Source organism: Cicer arietinum, chromosome 8 (genome assembly GCF_000331145.2).
Source record: "Cicer arietinum cultivar CDC Frontier isolate Library 1 chromosome 8, Cicar.CDCFrontier_v2.0, whole genome shotgun sequence".
NCBI lineage: Eukaryota > Viridiplantae > Streptophyta > Magnoliopsida > Fabales > Fabaceae > Cicer > Cicer arietinum.
In genome coordinates this window covers 2,143,903-2,166,009 of record NC_021167.2, presented here as the reverse complement: position 1 = coordinate 2,166,009, position 22,107 = coordinate 2,143,903, and the positions used below count along the sequence as shown (strand labels likewise).

Below are 22,107 nucleotides of genomic sequence, written 5' to 3'. Positions count from 1 at the left end.
ATGAGTTATTCATAAGTCAATCAAAGTGTAGCCTCAATGTCAATAATTAGAAATAATTCTCAAACCATTGATTATCACACAAGAAATAACAGGAATTTGATAGCCTATTTCTTGAATTATAGGTGAATTTTTTGGGAATAACAACTAAATCATAACAACCTACATGAGAAAACATGAAGAGGAAGTATATCTAATTTGCTACAACTCAATCTTACAAGGTCAGAAATCTGGTGAAAGGAAAAAACTGTTAAAGCAAGCTGGTTTTATTACACTATCAGTAAGCTTACAACAGACAAAATATAAAATCCAGGGAAAGCCATTAAACAAATTAGAATCTCATTAAATCATGGTCTAGCAAATGGTAATGTGCTGAGGCCCTATTATATTGGAAGTATCCTTCAAACTGATCCAAGACAGATACTCCATGTATGAGTTCTCTACTTGCTTTATATCGACAGATACTCTTATATTATTCAAGAACCAAATTATTATATTATTAAGTCAATGAATTCAATGGTACCCACTTAACAACTTTGATGATCCAATAACAAAATCTAGTAATGGCAAAACATGGAGCCCAGAAGGAAGGTGCAGGGAAGAGCGAGTTCAATATAAAAATGGAATCAACCACTAAATTTGATACAAATAACTATAAAAAGAAAAATCAGTATGTACACATGACCTTAGTGCTAACTGAACAATGAATCCAATTGTTCTATCCAACTCTACCTAAAACTTGTCGATCAGTAACCAAGAATCCAATTCTGTAATATTCATCTCAACCTACCAAACTCAAACTCACCCAACCAACTAGAACAACTACTATCACCAAATTCCATCCTTCTAAACTTTTTATGTACACTAGACCAAATCCTATGCATAGAATATTATGATACAAGAGTTGGACATAACATCCACACTCCTAAGTTCCCTCTCACTGTTATGCTTTAAGAACATGATTTAATTAATCCCAAACTATACAAATTCCTTCTCACAAGATTACCAATAGACCACAACACTGCCCCACCAACTCCAATAGCTTGATCCTGACTCTCTGCCTTCTGATTATATATCAATGGTAACTCCTTCACTTCTAAATTGCTAGACCCAATTTTCTGCCGAACAGACTCTATGATTTTCGGATCAGCTGGATTTCCAACCACATCTGTTACATAGAAAACATTTGTAGCCATGTTTCCTATGGTGGATATCTCAGCCCTTGTAACATTAAGCCCATTCTCTCTGAAGGTTCTCATCACTTCTGCTAGAAGCCCTTGTTTGTCTTCTGTGCGTAACTCTAGTTGAATACCCTGTAATCATACCATTAACAATTCATTAGCCTTAACCACTTCACAAGGAAATGTTATAACAAATTATTTCACAAAGTTTATTTTGAAACATGGTGTAAAGAGTTTTACACCGCCAATGAACAACTAATCATATATAACTTTAGAAGTAGTCATCATTGATTTTAGACGCTTTTAATGATACGACAATTATGATTATTGACAGTGTAAAAAAAAATTACAGGTCTATAATACCTCAGATGCCCTTCTCTCCACGGAAGCTTTTAAACATTGAATTACACGTTGTCGCTCTGGTTCTGAACTAATTAGCGTGCCATCCTTGTGTCTTATGTAAAACTCCTGAAATAATGAATGATTTGAACAATAAAAAAAACTTAGAATATAAAGCCAGTAAACATATATACTGCACTTCATGTAAGAAAGTTGAATACTTACCAAGTATGCTCGGTTACTATTTGTGTTGATAGTTGCATGAAACACAACATACTCCATGTCTGTCAAATTGCATACAACATCAAATAATAGTTTGATTCGATCCTTGCATTGAACATTCACAACTGTGTAATCTCTTTCTACCCAATTTTGAACTGTCACTATAGTGTTATCAGAAGTAAACTTGAGAATGGGAGTCCTCTCATAGTCACGATCGGCGAACATCATTTGATGCAGCCTTCGTTCAGTGTGCATGACAGACATTGAGACAGAAGTTTTTGCACTTCTAATATCATTGTCTCCCTTCAAAACATTTCTTAAAAGCACTTCAATCTTATTAATTTTCTGAGAGTCCTCAATAGTGGTTCCTGAATTGCAGTCTTTTACAAAGATTAAAGAGGCAATTCGGCCATTGTGAGTCCAAACCTTAGCCTCAACCACATCACATTGAAGATCAGCGAGTACAGCAAAAACCTCTGATAGAAGACCAACTCTATCAGTTCCTGTTAATTCAAGCACGGGGAGACCTTTTGAGCGATTCGTTGTCGCATTGTGAATGCTCCCAAGCGACTGTAAAATTAAGATTGAGGCCAACAATATATGTGAAATAAATACTTGTAACAACTAACAAATAACATTGTAATTAAATTAGAACTTGTAAATCTATCATTTATAATACCTGTTCTATATATTTTAAAATGCTCTCGTCCATTAGCTTGTCTCCGTTTTGATGAGTGACATGGAAAACTGTCCATTGAATAACCAAATGTTAATATTTAACTAATGCATTGCTCAATTTAGCCGAATAACGCGGAAACAAATTGATATCTGAAAAACCACAGAGGTCTAGCTCAAGTAGTTGGTTGGTGCACCCTGTGTGTGCGCAGAGTGTTGTAATTGTAAAACATGGATAACAAATTCAATTCCTACTCATAAAATCATTTGATAAGTGAAAACTGAAATGAAGATTAGCTTACCATTCATGAACCACTTGCCATCAGAGGATATATATGCTTTCTTGATTAAAAGGTTCAGATCAATTAGCACTTGTATTGCATCCAGTAAACTACCATGCCTTCTTGCGCTATCAACCTGTGAATTTCATCAAAAAAGAGAGACTATTGTTATTTATTTGATTTTTTATTTTATGACAAATTAATTCCTTATTGGAAGAATTTTCGTAGGATGTTACCTTGACTAATGTCGCAGTGGAGCAAACGGCATTATCAATAACAACCCTGTTTGTTTCATACACAGACAAAGGTCAAAGTCGTTAAAGTTACTTTGTCCGTAATTATTGTTTATATGTCGGAATGAAGACCCAAAAATTAAAATTAAAATTAAAATAGATGCATGAGAATTGGGAACACAGACATTCTAGAAGGACAAAAGCTAGAGGAGATAAGAATACAAAAGTCAAAAAAATATTAAAAAAATGATAGTGGACAAATCATTTAAAAATAATTATAAAATTTTATTTTATTTACATTATTATGCTGCCATTTGAAAATATTAAAAACTGAATTATTGAATTATTGCAACAACCAAGGTAAGCGGGGAGAACATTCTTGCTTGCTGAAAATAACTTCTAACACATCAAAATAGCAAATTAAAATTCGAAGATCTCATTCAAAATATTTGATTAAAGAGTAAACAAAATTGCAAAAATCATATAGAAGTTCATAAAACAAAGGAAAAAAAAAACTAATTGGTTAAGATCAGTCCAAAACAACGTGTTCAATTAAAATAAATAGAGAACTGGAAAACAAACAAAAAAAAACTAAAAAAGAAAAACTAAGAAATGAAGAAAGAACAAGAGATTAATTAGGAAGAAGAAAAACGTTAATTAACAAACCTAGGGGTACTCATCCGTATTAAGAGCTTTTCGTATTCATCCGTAGAAGCAGGCCACTCCATCGTTTTTTCTTTGTGTTTGGATAACAAAATAAATGAGAATGGGTTATTATGATCCTAATTAAATCACGGTCTTAATTAAACCTCTTGGATAAAATCGCCACAAACAACTTTCACTAATTCAAACTGTATCGACTATGCGATATGAGTGTTAAACACTTTCTCTCTGTTGGCACAAAACACGCCTTGTTCTTTAACTCTCGCAAAGTTACGCTCCATTTATATATTGGTCCTAATAAAATATTTAAAAGATATTTTCTAGTTATTATTTTGAAATACAAGTATTACTATTCATATTCAAATTCAAACATGAGGGGTGTGTCTGTTTAATGGAGCACACCTTCACATCACATGGCGTGACTACCGCATGCACCGTTGACCAATCTTCCTATTTTGTGCTGCTCCACACCACATCTAATCCAATTTATAATATTAATAATAAGTGCTATATAATAATAGTACTTCCTCTGCCACCTTTTAAAAAAAGGAAAATTATTAAAAAAAATACTCAATATAAATTCTTTTTCGATTTATTATTTTTCTAAATATAGTCCTTAATAATTAATATTATTATTTATCTTGAAAGATAAAAAAAAGTCAAAATCAAAAACATTTGTATACAAGGGGTATTTTTTTTTTAAATTAGTATAGGAGTTTGTGAACATTATCATTAAATTAAATTATATTATAATATATTAAATGACTTCATACAATATTTTTAAATAATTATTATTCATAAAAAGTAAGATTATACATAACTTGAATAATCAAATTATAATTGGTAAAAAGTTAAAATTTCATGCATAACATAATATTGAGATAAATAAGACATAAAATATTTTATTCAATCATAATTGGTTTATTATGCCACAATAAAACAAATAGTTTATAAACATCGGAATTTACTGCAGGTGATTGGTGCGCAAATTGTCTCGAGTACTTAGTGTTATTCTTGTAAATAAAAAAAATAAATGACTTCAATATTTATTGATATCGAAAATAACTAGTTCAAATAAGTTCGACCTCTCAAACTAATATATATATATATAAAAGGTGCTCATGATTATTTTTAAAGACATTTTACAGAAATAATAATTTTATAATTTTTTTTATCAAAATACTTTTAAGATATTGATATAAGTTTTTATTACATTTAATATATAAATAGTATTTTATCAAACAAATTAAAGATTTTTGTCTGATAAATGTTTCTTGTACGTAAGAAACTGCTACAATATGTAATATTTATAAAAAGAGATATGTAAAAAAAATAATTGTTATCATTCTAAAGATTTTAATTACTAGTATTAGTATTAGTATATGCTTTGTAAAAAAATAAAGAATGGTGATAATCATGAATATTGCAATAAATTAAAGAAATGAATGTCCTAGCAATAAGCTTAACTCCATCATGATCTTAAATTTTCGAAAATCACTTCTATTTTAGTTATTTTATAGGTGTATGACCATCAAAGCAATTAATTTCATCATTATGACACTACATGTTCTTTCTGACTAAATCATAAACATTAATTAAATCAATAATCTCTTCTAAATTTCCCTTTGTTAAACGTTCCCTCGTAGTGTTTCCAAATTTGTTCATGTGCTCTTATATATAATGTGAACTACATTGTTATAGTTTAAAGGAAGTATACTGCAAGTAATATGAATTGGTTGTCAATTACTACAATCTAAGTTGCACAACAACAATATCTTGCATATCCATACCTTTTTTATGAATTAACAGCTTTAGATTGAGTTGATTCATACCCTTTTTTTTTCTCTCTATCAATGTATAGAATTTCATAATTATATCAATAAATCATAGATAATGTTCTTCACACAAAAGCTTCTTTCAAAACTTGAATTAAATTCACTACTCACTTCAACTTTGAATAAGAATTTATTAATTGTCAACTAATCTTCAACCTCATCAGGAACAGTGTCACCATGACCCTATAATGATTGGTGTAGACCGAAAATCAGTTATTGGCAACAATGTTGCTAGATTCACTCATGTTGATGAATGATCAATTAAACAATGTGGAAGCATCACATTAAAAATTCACAAATATTGTATTGTTGGTGTCAATATTGAGCTTCATAATATAACTAATAACTAATGGTATTAACCTATATGCATATACGAAAACAATATAATAAACAAAAACATACTAACTTTTTATACTAATTAATCTAACAATAATTGAAAGATTAAAGTTTTATATTCCTTTTAATATTATGAAAGCCAACAGTGAGTTTTTTGAGCGAAATTTTGAAATTTATAAACTACAAATTGGTATATAAAAGAATGGTGAGTATGCATAGAATAAATGTCAAATAGTATTTATACTTGTGAATCGTAAAAAATGAATTGTTGAAATTCATTTTGGTAGTTTAGAAAACGAAATAAAATTATTTCGGTTGCATGAACTATTTGGTACAAATTTTATTAAGGAAATAAAATTATTTTGATAATGGTCAATTACAGATTAATATTAGTGTATATTGGTTGATTTTATCCTTCAATGTTTCCTTTATATAATATATCCTTGTTATTAATATTTGTTTGACCAAAAATTAATAATTTACTAATTTATTATTATATTTTTAAGATAAGCAATTATTTTCATTAATCATAAATGCAATATTTCCACGAGGTCTTTGGTGCAAGAACCAATTAAAAAGTATCATGGAATAGGTTTTTTATATAAAAAGACACATTAAATTTACAACTATTTGTTAATATGTGAAAAATATAATGAATGTTTATAGTTAATGATATAGAATAATACTTTGATGATAAATAACTACTTTTATCTCTAATTGTATGAGACACATATTGTACACTTTAATTGTATTGAAATTGCAATTGCATTTTAAATATTGTTTTTTATTAGTAATTGAATAACAAAACACATTTAAATGTTAAGTTAATTAACTATTGACAAAAACATTCATCAAAATAACTAACAAAATATATATTTAGATATGTATTATGATTTTGATAAGTTCAAAAATTATTAATTGTGAGAGACTTCGTACATTTGAATATTAAAATTGGTGTTTATCTATTTTATTTTATTATTAGATCTTTAATATTGACCAATACTAGTATGTTTTTAATGAAGTAGCAAACAGAGACTACACATGTCCTTTGTCTTTGGCGGTGTGCAATCCAACATGGATGGTTGTGAGAGGAAAAATAGAAAAAAATAAATAGATGAAATAGAATGTAAGTACAGAGAAATAGATGAAAAATATAAGAGAAATATATGAAAATGATAAAAGAAATAAGTGCCGGTTATTTTTTACATTACTAAAATGTCCTTGAACTAGAGAAACCTCCATAAAAATTTATTTAATTTCTACCAGTAATTTAATTAATTAATTTGATTAATTAAAATAATAATTTATATTAATTAAAATAATTTTCTAAAACAAAAACAAAATCACAAGAAATGGATTGATGCACTCCCACCGTCCACACCAGTTCCAACCTCTCCAACACTTGAACAAGTCATAGACACCACAACACAAACTCAAAGTTATGTTGTTTATGTCACCTTGATTTATAAAGTAATGAAAGGTGAAAAAAAAAATGAAACAATAAAGACTTATTTGATTCACATTTTAAAAACTCTATTTTAATATTTTGAAATTTAAAAATTAAAAAACTTATTTAAATTACTTGTTTTTAAAAAACTTTGGAGATGGATTCATATATATATTAAAGAATTTTGATAACATTGGAGTGGAAAGTGAAGAAACCACTTTTTATCACTCCAAGTTTTATATATGTCGATCGGCCATTTTTATTGTACTTTTTCTTCTTAAAGTTCTTTTTGCAACAACGATATACTTACATTCATTATTTTCATATTTTCATTCAATACTTTATTTTCTTTTTATATCTTTTTTTTATCGTTTTATCAACATATCATATTTATTACATCATTTTTTTTTATCACTCTTTATCTCTTTAAAACTCAAAATATATACACTCTATAGATATACATCAAACATTTTATTTTGTTGACAAATTTCTTCTTAAAATTCTTTCTTTGATCAAATTAGGTGTACTAATAAAAGTACAGTTTTTAATAAATTTTTTTGACTAACAGAGTTGTGAATAAATTGAAAGTTTAAATATATATTTAGTCTCCATAATTATGTTATTATTTTTTTAAAATTCATTTAAATTTAAATTTCTTGTTATTTCAGTTCGAGTCTTTTGTTTTTCAAACTATTTTCAAATCAAAGTCATGTTCACATGTTTCTCGTTAAATCCACGTCATTTTGCTCATATTTATTAGTTCACCTTCATTTAACCATGTTTTCATGCATTTCACGTGCGTCCATTTTGTTTAACCGTCAATGAGCCTTTGTAATTTCGAATAACTGCATTACATTTGGTAACTTCGCACGAATTGTGACAATTAAGTGACTCAGTGTATTTTTTAATTTATCAAGACTCCACAATAAACATTCATTTGTTGATATTTTTTTATAGAACCACTTTCAAAAACTAAAAGTTAATGTTAAGACAATGCAAATTGAAACAAACACTGCATGCATAATGAAGCAATACAATTGCTTATAAAATTATATATATATATATATATATATATATATATATATATATATATATATAAATAAAACAACACAATTGCATATAAGATTATAAATAATGTATTAACAATACATATTTTTTACATACAATTTTCTACCGCCAAACATCATTTATTTGTGACCAACATAATTTAGTAGAACATTTATAAGTTACAATCAATAAAAAGAATATACATTAAAATAATGTATATTAAAGATTATATTGTCAAACATTCAAGAGAAGTGTGTGTTTTGAATAAGAAAACATTATTTGAGGATTTAATGAATAACAAGACATTATCTAAGGATTTAAATCAGCAATCATAGATAAAGATATGTAATGTTATTCAATTTTTTGGTGTGATAAAAACTAAATGCATTTACCCTTTGGCCAGGTGGGTTAAGTTAAACACATAAGACTCTAGCAAAAGGGGTGAGAAAGCGGGTTGTGGTGGCGTCGAGAAATTTTTTGGATTATAGAGTCTTCATTAAAATTTTATAATTCTATAAATACTAAAGTTTCATATTTGATATTTAACGTATATAGTTTGCTTCCATTACTATATAAAGAGGGTAAAATTCTTGTAAAAATCACACAAAAATTAGTTGTAATTTTTTTTTTTTCTGTGATTCAATTTTTTAATTGTTATTTTGTTGATGTCACAGGTTGAACCCATTCCTTATCATTCTAACTAACTTTAATGTTCCTTCCAACAGATCAAAGACAAAGTCATATTATCACTCCTAGATGAATATTATGTTACAAAGTAAATAATCTCAACTTATTTTAAAAAGAAAACTAAAAATTGTAACTTATACTTGTGAGAGCGATCTCGTATTTTTATCAAGAATTAAAATGAATATTCACTATTATTATTTAAAAAATCCACGACACAGCATGTTATTCATTTTTTTATAAACACAATATGTTATTCAAACCAATTAATCATGTCATTGGTTAAAGTAAGCAGAATATTCTCACGTTTATCCGCATATTACAATACCAACATACTATTTTTTAATCCTTGAAAAAAATAGTAATTTTTTTCACGCGTAGGGTCGTGGGAAGATGGCCTTGTATCCCATGCTGGTCTGTCAGAAAACACGTTTTCCGTTGGCTGTATTGTTACTTCAACTGCGCCCAAGCCCAACTTATCTCACCGGACAAACGGCGTGGCGTTATTGTTGGTTACACTTACCGCACGCAATAACTAACGGTATATTTAGATTTTTTTTAATTAATTAATTTATTTTTTAATTTAAAAGGGTAAGAACCGTTAGTTCGAAGGAAATGGATTTAATGTACTCGAGATTCATGCGTTTATTGCCTTTAGAATGTTTGTGGCGGATTGATATTGATCAGACGGTTTTAATTAAAAATAAATTAATTTTTATTTTATTATTTAAAATATTAAATTTAAATTATGATAATTTAATCTTGATCAATCGGTCATTAGTGTCTGAATTTTGAATACCACAAATTCAGATGCTATTACAAGTAGCAAAAAGGAAGTGTTTGTTAGGTGGCCAGAAAACAGTGTTTGAGAAAATACATAATTTCATGTGTAATTTACAAATCAGAGTAAAATATAATTTATAACCATTCAAAAAAAAATTCTTATGAATTTTTCTCTTTATTTGAATGACATAAGATCACACGTTACTCCATTGTGTATAAATTACATATGAAAATATTCATTTTAGAATTTGGTGACACTTACTATAACTATGATATTATGGTACTTAGTTAGTGATTGGTGACCTAAGGGATATCTTAAATTTCTTTAAAATAAAATGCAAATTTAATCTTACAAAATTTACATAATTACTACTAAATTATTAATAAAAAATTAATTTATATACATTATTTATACTATTAATTAGTTATAATTGTTAAATATTAATAATATTTGAGTTTTTAATAAAAATAATTATAAATTTATTTGCATAGTCATAGTTTATTAAATGTATAAATTTTTTATACACCAATAGAATATACGGAAATGAAACTCATTAATAACTTCATTTATCCTATAAAAGAATATCCACATCTCTCAACACCGGCGCCGCATGCCTTTCCGATAGACACTATACATGTTTTGCTCAACGTGCACCAACATGTTTCAATAAATAAATGCAAATTAAATAAAAATCCAGAGCCCCAAATCAGAATATGTGATTATTTGCAAATCTTTGTTTGCCTATTTCTCTGGTTTTAGACAAGTTTTGGTTTCCCACTTTCTTGCTCGACAACCTACCCCAATATCCTAATTTGACTTTCATTTGGAGTACTATTCCTTTAAATATTTCACGTCTATCCTACCATCCGTTTGCTTCACAACATAAAGGATTGACACGTGTTGTACTTGTACAATAGCCAGAGGAAATATTTTGAGCCGGGAAATATATTTAGTATATTTACACATGTCTTCTCGACCTTATTTTATTAAGTACATTTTTTCTTTATATTTGTGACTGAATAGAGTATATTATCTTAGGATGTTTTCAAGAGTTTAGGCGGAAGAGTCTTAGAACTTTCTAATTTTATGGACTTTCTATTTTAATAGTTAGGTATTATTCAATAATTAAACATTTGGGTTATGAGTTCAAACGAGAGTTTGTTAGGTCTCAACTTTAGTATATAAGGTGCATTTCTTTCCCTTTTTAAAAAAAAAAATCATTATGTAATATACATTTAATCTATTTAATGATGAGTAATAAATAGATAAGGATTCAGTTTTTAAAAAAAACTTAAATAAATAAATAAAAGAATTTAGAAATAATGAAATCTTTTGGAGGTTTGTTTTTCTTTATTATACAAAATTTCTTTAAATTGGATAACTCAAAAATTATATTAGATGAAAATTTTGGAGAACTTTGATCAATTCTTCAAATTCTATATATATATAGTTATAACACTTTCAATATTATTTTAAAATGTATTAACATAAAGTATTCATTTATTATTCTCTACAAGAACACTTTCTAAAATAATGTAAATTTTTTTCTATTTTTTCTCTAATATCCGTAATCGAAGCCATTTCCTCCTCTTCAAACTTCCAAATAGAGCCTTAGAGTGTGTTGTGAATAAGGTAATTGAAATTTTTAGAGAAATTAAAATTATTGACAATTCAAATGCTTCAATTGAATTTTTTTTGTTTAGACAAATAAATTGTTCTTTAAAAATTGAGCTATTGTTATAAATTTTAAAAGTTTTTGGAAGAAAATGAAAATTAATTCTGGACCAAAATTATTATTTTTTTCAAAAGTCGAGTGACTATTTTACAATTTTTTAGGGACCAATTTACAAAAAATAAAAATAAACTTAGTGACTAATATGAAAATTATAAAACATATAGGGTCTACATTATAAATTAAAAAAAAAATATAGGGACTATTTTATGATTCATATATAATAAAGTAAAGAAGGAGTTTAAGATTAATAGGTTTTATGTGGTATTTAAAATTCTATAAATTTAAATTTGACAAAATACCTCGTAAAATTCAGTCATTTTAAAAATCATCCAAACAAGATGATTTATTTCTATTGAAATATTTGAATTAACTTAAAAAAAATTACATTTCATCCAAAAATTCCTTCATCCAAACATCCTCATAATTAAATCTCCAATTCAAAACATATTTTTGCTACGGAAAAGGCTACTTATTGTGTATTTTATTATGGAAAAACTAGAAAGGTTATAGGAACTATAAGAAAATAGGAAAAGCTGAAAAGTGTTAGAAGTGAAAAAGAGTAAAAAATAATGGAGGTGGGAAAATAAATATGTGGTATAAAAAAAACCTTCCCTAAGCCCAATAACCTTTTAAACCCAACAAAGCCCATCAAACATACGACGTCGTATGCTATTTCCTTCTTAAAACGCTCTATCCAATTCGAAAGTATCACATTTTGGAAATGGCTACTACGCACTACCATTGCTCCTCAAGCTTGGTACTGCGTTCGGACCCTTCAATTCGTTTGGTTCAGACATTGAAGCTAACAAACCCTAACGTTTCATGGCTAGGACCCAAAATTAGGGTTCAATCATGCAGTATCAGTGTGAAATCTCACGTGTCCGTTTTCCAGCGCCGCCCCTTCGCTGCCACCGTTTCCTTCAGTCTCCCCATCTCGTATGCTTCTTCCATTCCCAAATTCGACGTTATTTTGTTCTATTTTGGATTTTTTAGTTAATTGTGGTTTTGCATTTTCAGAAATTCAGAGCGTGTTTCACCGGGCCAGGAAATTCCCAAGTTAGTATCTCACGATTCTACTTCCTTTTTTCTCATTCAATTGTGATTCGATTGTGATTGTTGATTTTGTTTGGTGAAAGCAAGATGGTCTTCTAAGGCTATAAAATCGATTGCAATGGGTGAATTGGAGGCGAGAAAACTCAAGTTTACTACTGCTGGTACCGAAGCCCTTCTCATGGGGGTTCTTATTGAAGGTTAGTCATTTGCTTGAGATCATTCAAATTTATCTTCATGTGTAATTTGTATTGGTTTCTCTCTACAGCATAAATTGAGGACTGTGTTAATATTGTTTTGATGGGAACTTAGCTAACTGCAATTGGGGAAGTACTTGATATTATTACAGATTTTAATTTGCCTATGATGCAGAGTACAGTTGTTCCACACACTCTTGAAGTAAAATATGTGTTTATTTTACCTTGATGAGAAACTCTGATTGTAAATCATTGTCAGGAAGATAAGATAAAATTCTAGTTAAGGAAGATGCATTTATGGCAATAATGGACATTGTATTTTTTTTTTTTTTACATTTTCATAGTTTCTAAAAATGTAGACAATTGTTCGTTTCAAAAGTCTCTTACATCTTTATTAACGAGTAAAATTATTAAATTAACACAAATTTTGAAAAATGAAAATAGGAAATATTTTCACAAATTATACGGTCCCTAATTTTCCATGTCTCCATGTTCTAGAAGCTAGATTTACCTAGCTGATAATCATAGATGAATTTCTGTCTTTTGCTTTTCTCTAGAGTCTTACACGACAACTAGAATAATACTTGGCTTATGTTGGGAGTTGATTCCCTTTCCTAACAGCTAATTAAAGGCAACAAATACTTCATTTTTCAATGGGGAAAGTATAAAAAATATCATGATTCAAAAGCCATAGTTTTTTTACTTTTGTTATGAAGTTATTTTGATGTGCAAAGTTTTGCAATTATTATATTTAGGAGGCTTTTAATGACACATATCCCGTGTTGTTACCTCATTTCTTTACAATGAATGTTTTGGATATTTAAGTCTGTCCCATTGAGCCTGATCTATCTTTGGGTTTCTAGGTACTAATCTGGCAAACAAGTTTTTGCGAGCCCATGGGATTACGCTTTTCAAGGTGCGAGATGAAATTGTGAAAATTCTTGGAGAACCTGATATATTTTTACAAACCCCCGAGCGTCCTCCAAGGACTGATGATGCTCAGAGGGCCCTTGATTGGGCTGTTGATAAAAAATTAAAATCGGGTTTGTTCTTGCCATTTTTCTCATTTACTATTGTTTGTCATCAATTTTCCAAACTGTGGAATGCTGCTTACAAAACCTATATGACTTATGGATTTATGCTTTGAATTCTTTGACATTTTTCTGTGATTGTCTCACTTTGTCCAGATTTTTTAATTGTGTTGTGTCAATGCATAATATTTGACAGTTTTTGCTTCCCCTTTCTTTTACTGAATGATGCTATGGTTAGTATAAATGAAACCCAAATATTGAGGTCCTTGGCATTGAAAAGTTAATTATCAAGCTTATGCCAATAAGACATATTTTGTAGTTCTATATTAATATTTATAGGCGAATAACTTAATTTGTATGTGAATTTTTGTTTTTGGATGTGATACTGCCAAATAAAATGTGATTGAAGTTGTGAGAATGAGAGGTACTCCATTTTATATAAATTCATGGCTCAGCGGCTTTTACTAACCATGATTTTAGATTTCTAGTTACCTTTTTTTAATTAAATAACTTGTGGCTTATGAGTATTTGTATTAGTCATGTGTACTATTGAAGTTCCGTGTTTTGGTCCTCAAGATTTTCTTGTGGAAAAAGTAATTGTTAAATGTTCCTGCCTTCAGGTTGACGATGATTTATTTGCTTTTAATGTAAAATTCAATTCATTTTGGTTCTATAAGGAATATGAAAAAGTTTTTCACATTTTTGGTATTATGTTCCCTGCTATTGTTTAGATGGTTTATTGTTTCTTAGAAGGATCTTTTGATAAAGGCCCTTTATCCTTATTAGTTGTCTGTTGATTGAATTTTGTTTTGTTGGACATAGGAATGGACTCTGGCAGCCATCGCTAATTTATATAGGAATATTTTCTTATACTCCCTTCTGTCCCAAAATAATTGACCCCTTTTCGTATTTAACACATTAAAAAAAATATAAATGAAAGAAAAAAAAAATCACTTTTACCAAATTATCAGTATTGGTTTACTATCAATGTGATAAATGTATAGTGGGAGATAATGCATTGGAAATGATGCAAATAATATTAATGAAATGGTACAATTGGAAAAAAAATGAATTGGAAATTGAAAGAGTTATTCATTTTGAGACAAATTATTTTTGCAAATGAGTCAATTATTTTGGGACCTAAGATTACTATTTTTTCATTCACTTAATTGGTGAATGGAGTGTATGTAGTGCACCATCATCTCTTTTTCTTCTGAAACTGATGACTCTTATCTAATGTTCTATGGTTCAGTGAAAAAATAATTATCGTTTTTCTAAATTTCTGTGTGATTTGCAGTTGTTGATGGTGGGGAAGTAAACACAGCACACATAGTTCTGGGCGTTTGGTCTGATGTGGATTCCCTGGGTCACAAGATACTATCCAACCTTGGCTTTAATAACGAAAAAGCTAAAGAGCTAGAGTCTTCAATTTCTAAATCTGCTGTTATTGACGATTGATGGTTGCTTAAAGATGATTTAGCAAATTCTTTGCTTTTAGTGCACATTGATAATTGATTGTACAATAGATAGACCAACAGGCTGTTCTGCCATTGATTTTGAATACAGAATTCATATTTTCAAATGTAAAATGACCCTTCCCCCTTCAACCCCTCCCTCAAACCCCCCCAAAAAAAAGGAAAAAAAGAAGGAAAACTAGAAGAAAGAAATAAACTGGCAAAAGCAAAAGCATTAGGTAGTGATGTAAAATGATAAAGAACCCATTTGGGCTGGCATGGCAGGGTTGCCTTTTAGTGATATTCAAGAATAAACCGTGCACGGAAACACTCAATGAGTTTGACAAGCAACTCAACCGTTGCGGAGTATGATTTTCTGTCTGGAATTGTTATGCATGGTTTGAGACGTCTTATTTGTCTTGGCCAAGTGTTTGGATACACCTACACGCATGAATGAGTAGATAGAGATAATTTGAACACACTTTTTATACTTTGTTATTTTCACGAGCCTCACCATGTATTTCTGCATCATTATAGGGAACTCCTTTAACTTGGTCGTTACTGGCTAGTCTTTGTGCCTTGGCAGCTTCTTCCACCCACTTTATCCTAGCAATAAATACTAATAATAGTGACAAGCAAGCAACAATACCAGTTAAAAGTCCAAAGAAGAGTCCAACTAGGCCAAGACGAAGTTTGAAGGCAAAAACAACACCAAGGGGCAGTGCCAGGAAATAAAATCCACCCAAATTGGCATACATACCCAACCAGGGTCTAGCCGTCCCTCGAACTATCCCTCCACAAACTGCCAATGGAAAATTAAACAATTCCACTAGAGCCATCAACAACATTGTCTTTTTTACTCCATTTACAATTCCTCTATCATGGCTGAAAAGTTGCCCCCAAATTCCCCTTGCAGCCACCATCACCAAGCTGCCAGTGCAACCTGCGATAAAACCCAACGCTAGAGACACACACGCTGACCGGTAAGCACGGCCAGGTTCGTTGGCACCAAGCTCATTAGAGACACGGGTGGAAACACAAGTGGCCAACGACAACATCACTGAGAAAAGCAAATAATCGAAGTTTAACACAATCGCTAAAACTCCTAGCGCTTGCTTAGCGTTTGTCAAGTGGCCAGTAAGCAAGACTAGAATCTCATAGCACCACCACTCCATACATGTGTTGAGACAACAAGTTCCACAAAGCTTGATTAGCCTAATCCAATCCATAACACTCTGATCCCACCACCCTCCTTCCTTCCACGCCGTTACCTTTTGATTCTCCAAAGTGACAACATAAATGGCCAGAAGAACCACAACAATAAGATCAGTTATCCAAACAGCCATGGAAACCCCTCTTAGACCCATGGTTTTTGAGAGTATTATATTAACAGGAACATGAAAAGCAAGTGCTACACCAGAACTAAACATGGTAGGAAGAGTGATGCTTTGAGAGCTCAAGTAAGCTTTTAAGGGACACAAAAGTGAGATAACAAACAAATCAGGTATGAGATAATAAACATAGGTTCCAGCCACAGTTGAAATGTCTTGTTGTTGTCCAAAATGAATCAAAATTTTATCAATATGAAGCCACATGAAAGTAATAGGAATTGTTACCAATAACAACAAAAGTATTGTCATGAGAAGTGTCTTATGAAGAAGCTTCACGTTTTTAGCACCATGAGCTTGTCCACAAATAGGTTCCATGGCACCACAAAGACCATTCAAGACAGAGAAGCCGGTAACATTAGAAAAAGTGAAGCCGAGTGCGCCACCAGCTAAGCTAAGCTCCCCAAGCCGACCCAAAAATGCTGTTGTGATAGCTGTTTTGGCAAACCAAGCTAAGTTCATTACAACCATTGGAAGTGCTAATCTTCCTTGAACTCTTAGCTCCTCTGATAACATAGTCTTCACCGGATTCCATTCGCATTTTTTAGTTTGTAACAATGGAGGAGGTGAAAGTGGTTTGTTAGTTTTATGGTTTGAGCTAAGGTTGTTGTCTTGTAATTTACATGTTGATGACATTTTTGTTTTTGAAGAGTTAATGTTGTGAGAATGGTTGAGGGTGCAAGAGTTTGGTGATATTAAAGAAGTTATAGTATTTTAAGGAGGGACGAAAGCATGCTTTTTTTCTGCCAATAGAAGAAATGGCTGTTGGTTGAAGGATTTATAGTGCGTGATGACAAATGAGATATGATAGAGATCATAGTAACTAAGCACTTCGGTTATTGCAAGAGCCGTGGGTTGAGTAAACCATTTGCAAAATACTCCTAACACAACTATTCATTTTTTATTTTATGTAAACTATAAGTTAAATTCAACACATAACAATTCACTCAATGTTTTTTAATTAAATTAAAGATATATAAATATTAAATAATTTTAAAATAGTTAAAATTTGCTTCTAATAGTGAGTTCCAACAAACCATTAATTTAATCCATAAACTACCAATTTTAATTAATTTAGTTTCTAAACTATTAAAATTTATTCAAACGTCCATAAACTGTTATTCAATTTAGCTATTTAGTCCACTCGTCAATTTTTATGATTAAAGCTACTATTTTTTTTTTGTCAAGCTTTAAAGGTTATGGCTAGTGCTAGTGGATAAACATAATGTAAACAAATAAATCAATGAAACCCTTCTTAAACCAGTAAACCAATATGGAAAATGCAAAAGCTATAAATCAGTAACTTGTAAACCAAATTAATTACACGGTGACCGAAAACCTAAAATTATATTTAAATAAAAATGTGGGGTGTAAAAATGAAATGTTTGACCTCAATAAAAATACTCCAAAGAATAGTTATTGTATTGATTCATTAGTTTCATGCACTCATTGGTTTACTCATTTAATTGACGAATTAAATTGATTGTTATGATACTTTATTGATTTATTTTCATAGTTTTAGGCAACATTTACATTTTAGATTGTGAACCGCTTTGCATGATACAATCATAATATTTTGGTTGTGAAAGTGTACAGATCGCAATAGCCACAATGTTTGCAATAGTCTCATATGAGATTGTAACTGCAATATAAAATTATGGTTTAAAAACTAAAAATACAAAATTAGTCATTGACAAATAAAAATTGGTTAATGAAAGAGAGAGTGATTGTATAGACACTAAATTAATAGTTTATTTTTCTTTAGAATTATTTTTTGTTGGAATTGAAGCTTTAAGGAGATGAAGAAAATGAAGTAGATAAAGCAAATCTTAATTTTGGTCTACATATGAAACATCTACTTATTTATTGTCAAGTCATAAATCTCATAACATAATCCTAAAATAACACTGGTACATATCTTGATTTTTTTTTTTTTTGACAGAAATTAACAAAAAGAACTAACTTAAATAATAGAAGTATAGTTAAGAAATTAAAACAAAACAAAAATAATTAAGAGATTTATTTTTAATTAAAACTCATTAATTACTTGAGTTCAATTACTTAATTGATATGCACTAAAATTTTTATTTATTTAATGAAGAGACTGATAAAAAGAACTAAATCAGGGTTCTAATTATCTAATTAGTAATTACGGTTTAATATATAGATTAATTTTTTTTGTTAAATTCAAAGAGATAAATTCTATGAATAAAAAGTGGAAATTTTTTGTTAAAAAAATAAAAAATTCCTTCACCATCTGCTAGATACTTAGATGATAGATCCCACTGGATATAAAGAGAACTGAAAATTCTCTCTATACTATAAACAATTAAGGTGGGTTTGGTGAATATGGTTCAAATCTAGCCGAAATTAAAATACTAACAATATAATAATTTTAATTCACTTCTAAAAATTAGTTCGTGTTCTTGAATCATTGTCTAATAGATTAAGCTGACTAAGTTGCTCATAACCAAAAACAAAAAATTAATTCATTTTCATTAGAACCTACAAAATTAAATATTCTAATAATATCAAATAATTACATTTGATTAGTGAATTTAAACCTTAACCTTAAATCATATTACTAACAACTAAATAAAAATAATAATTTTAGTGCCCAAATAAAATGGGGCCCAAAAAGATTGTCCATTCCACTTGTAATGTGGACCACGATACATATGCATTGATTCGTTCGGGCTGATTCCGTGTGTTGATGCCCAGTTAGGCTGAAAGCAATACTTCATCGTATAAATTCAAACTTTCAATCATGAACTAAAATTAATAGAATTTATAAAATATAAATATTAAATATGAAACAGAAGAAAACAGACATAAATTTTGCATAACTTAAAGCCAATTTTACATCTTTAATGAGAATGATATTATAGCACAATGTCCATTAAGAGTAAGAAGTTAATTGGTTAATTATTTGACTTTTTTAAATCTTAAATTCTTGTTTAATTATGGATATAGTCACCCTGATCACGTTATGGAGGATATATATGCAGACATTAAGTTTAAGGAATCTTAGAATTAGATGTAGGATTTGGAGAATTTAGCCATGAAGTGCGACTTTAACGGATACATAAGAAAGCTAGAAAAGAATATACTCGACCGTATCATATCAGAATGAAGAAATTGTGTGTTATACCACCGAAAGGGGAATGCAGAGCATACTTTATATTTTTTTAGATAATATTAACAGTTTTGCATGCATTAAAATTTATTAATTATCTATATTTTTTTAAAACTATGTTTACTAATTAAATAAAAAGAGCAATTATTCATAAAAAAAGAGCAATTAGTGATTTTTATCGTACGCGACGTATAAAAAAATTAATATTCTTTTCAAAGACCCCTTTAGTTAATAAAAACAAAAATCCCTTTCGTTTCAATTAAAGATAAACCCACCAGATTCTGTAAAGCAGTTAGTAGGATGTAGGGTTGGTCTACCAAATGCCAGAAAATAGTTGAGTAGTCATAAGATTTTGGACACACACGAGGTACATCGTGAGTTAAATGTGTATATTTTTTTTAGTAGGAATTTATGTTTATTACGTTATAGAAGTCCAATATATTTTATTAGACTAAACTCTTGTTGATAAAATATATATAATATAAATTATTAAAAAATATATATATTATTTAATTTTTCTCTCTTTATACCTTTTTATTTTTATTTTTGTGAATGTGTTTAAATTTTATGTCTAAAATCTTATGACCACATAAAAGTTTTTTTCAAATCCCAAATACAATTATCTATATGTCCTTTACACCACCAGCACCTTCACAACTATATTCAAATATTTAAAAATTATATAAAATTTAAACAACGATCGACCATACTTTTTAGAAAATAATAATTCATAATCTTTCTCATTTTATAAATAAAACATTAATTTGATTGATATCAATTTAATATAATATATATATTTAATTTTTATTTTTTTATTTTTAGTGAAAAAATATCATTTAAGTCGTTATCTCGATAATATTAATAAAAATAATTATAACATTTACTTTTAAAAGAAAATATTTATAGTCTTTAAAATTTTAAATATTTTTCAAATATTAATATGCCATCACCGTTATCCATATTAAAATTTGCCAAGAAATTAATCAAATGTTTGTTACATATTTTTTTTGGATGTATAAACAATAGAATGATACATTTTCATAATTAGTGATATCTTATTCTCGCATTCCTTTTTAATTGTCATTTTTGTGTGTGGCTTTTTTACATGCACAAAAGACAAAACAATCAATAAAGTTTACAACTTTTGATATATTGTTGATCCTTTTTTTATATTGCATCAAACTTTAAAAATAACGATTAAATAAAAACAATATACTTTTTGTTGAAATATATGTATATATGCATGTATAATAATAATAATAATAATAATAATAATAATAATAATAATAATAATAATAATAATAAGAACTAAATAAGAATGCATTGTTTAATTTGTCTTCACCTTCTAATTTCAAAGGAAAAACAGATTATGATATTTTAAAGTTCGATTGAGAGATAAATAAAATCAGATAAATAACTGTCTAAATTAAAATCAGAATTTAAATTCTCTTAAACAACTTGTATTTAATTAAAATTTATTAATTACTCGAGTATAATATATCGGATTGAGTAAAGAATACAAAAGAAACTCAACAACTGCTGAAAATGTTAACTTCATAAAAAATACAATAATTAATGACGGATTAAATTAGTTCCTCCAACTCTAAATCTAGGTTCTCTTGAAAAAAATCTTGCCACATTTTATTGAATATCTTTCGAATTTTTATCTGCATTTACATATATCAATAAAACTAATAAATTTTGGTTATCAATTTTAATTAAGAGTATTTACACATCAATAAAACATTATGTTTTGTCACTTTTACTATAATTATTTATATGTAATACCATCATCTATTTAATTTTTTTTGGATAACTACGAGGTAAAGTTGAAAAATATATAAACTATTAACAAATTAAATATAATCAAAATATAAATTTAATTAGTCAATAAAGTCACATAGATGAAGGTTGTAGTTTGTGAGAATAATGGGACAAAATGGGGAAAGGGTAATGCATGGTGAGAATGTGAGAGGATGTGCTGGTCCAAAATCGTGATCACTATGCAAACTTTCTATCAAAGTAAATTAAACTACCAATTCAAACTCTTTCCTAGAAGAAAGAAAAAGAGGTTCCATATTTTTTTATTTGATGAGAGAAAAAAAAAACTTTTGCAATTTTTATGATTATTTATGATTATGATTAAGTGACATTGACAAAAGGGAAAAATAACATACGAAAAATAAAACGCTTGTTATAGAAAGGTTATATATTATTGAGAAAAAAGAGAGGATGGGGTTGTCCACCAATACTTTTAGGTGATAATACTATAAAATTGTTTAAGTGGGAATTGTGGTGTTCCTCTTGACTTTGTCAAGATGATAAAGAGGCAATGAATTTAATAGGAGACTCAACCTTTTTAATAATGATGGAGCTAGCTAAAATTAAAAGA

The 22,107-nt window shown here is 28.8% G+C and overlaps 3 protein-coding genes across 3 annotated transcripts; 1 reads left to right on the top strand and 2 right to left on the bottom strand.

Moving 5' to 3' along the window:
• Positions 1-589: 589 nt before the first annotated feature.
• LOC101488930 (ACT domain-containing protein ACR8) lies at positions 590-3,898 on the bottom strand. The gene is made up of 7 exons (XM_004511585.4): positions 3,595-3,898; positions 2,932-2,977; positions 2,717-2,831; positions 2,419-2,486; positions 1,743-2,309; positions 1,542-1,646; positions 590-1,310 (listed from the first exon to the last, which is right to left on the bottom strand). Exons 1-7 carry the CDS (start codon positions 3,654-3,656, stop codon positions 948-950), a joined length of 1,326 nt encoding a protein of 441 aa, XP_004511642.1. The 5' UTR covers positions 3,657-3,898; the 3' UTR covers positions 590-947.
• Positions 3,899-12,159: 8,261 nt separating this feature from the next.
• Positions 12,160-15,326, top strand: LOC101488253 (ATP-dependent Clp protease ATP-binding subunit CLPT2, chloroplastic). The gene is made up of 5 exons (XM_004511583.3): positions 12,160-12,395; positions 12,477-12,515; positions 12,600-12,709; positions 13,570-13,749; positions 15,035-15,326. Exons 1-5 carry the CDS (start codon positions 12,181-12,183, stop codon positions 15,193-15,195), a joined length of 705 nt encoding a protein of 234 aa, XP_004511640.1. The 5' UTR covers positions 12,160-12,180; the 3' UTR covers positions 15,196-15,326.
• A 204-nt stretch (positions 15,327-15,530) lies between these two features.
• Positions 15,531-17,340, bottom strand: LOC101488585 (protein DETOXIFICATION 56). The gene has a single exon (XM_004511584.4). It carries the CDS (start codon positions 17,213-17,215, stop codon positions 15,677-15,679), a length of 1,539 nt encoding a protein of 512 aa, XP_004511641.1. The 5' UTR covers positions 17,216-17,340; the 3' UTR covers positions 15,531-15,676.
• Positions 17,341-22,107: the final 4,767 nt, after the last annotated feature.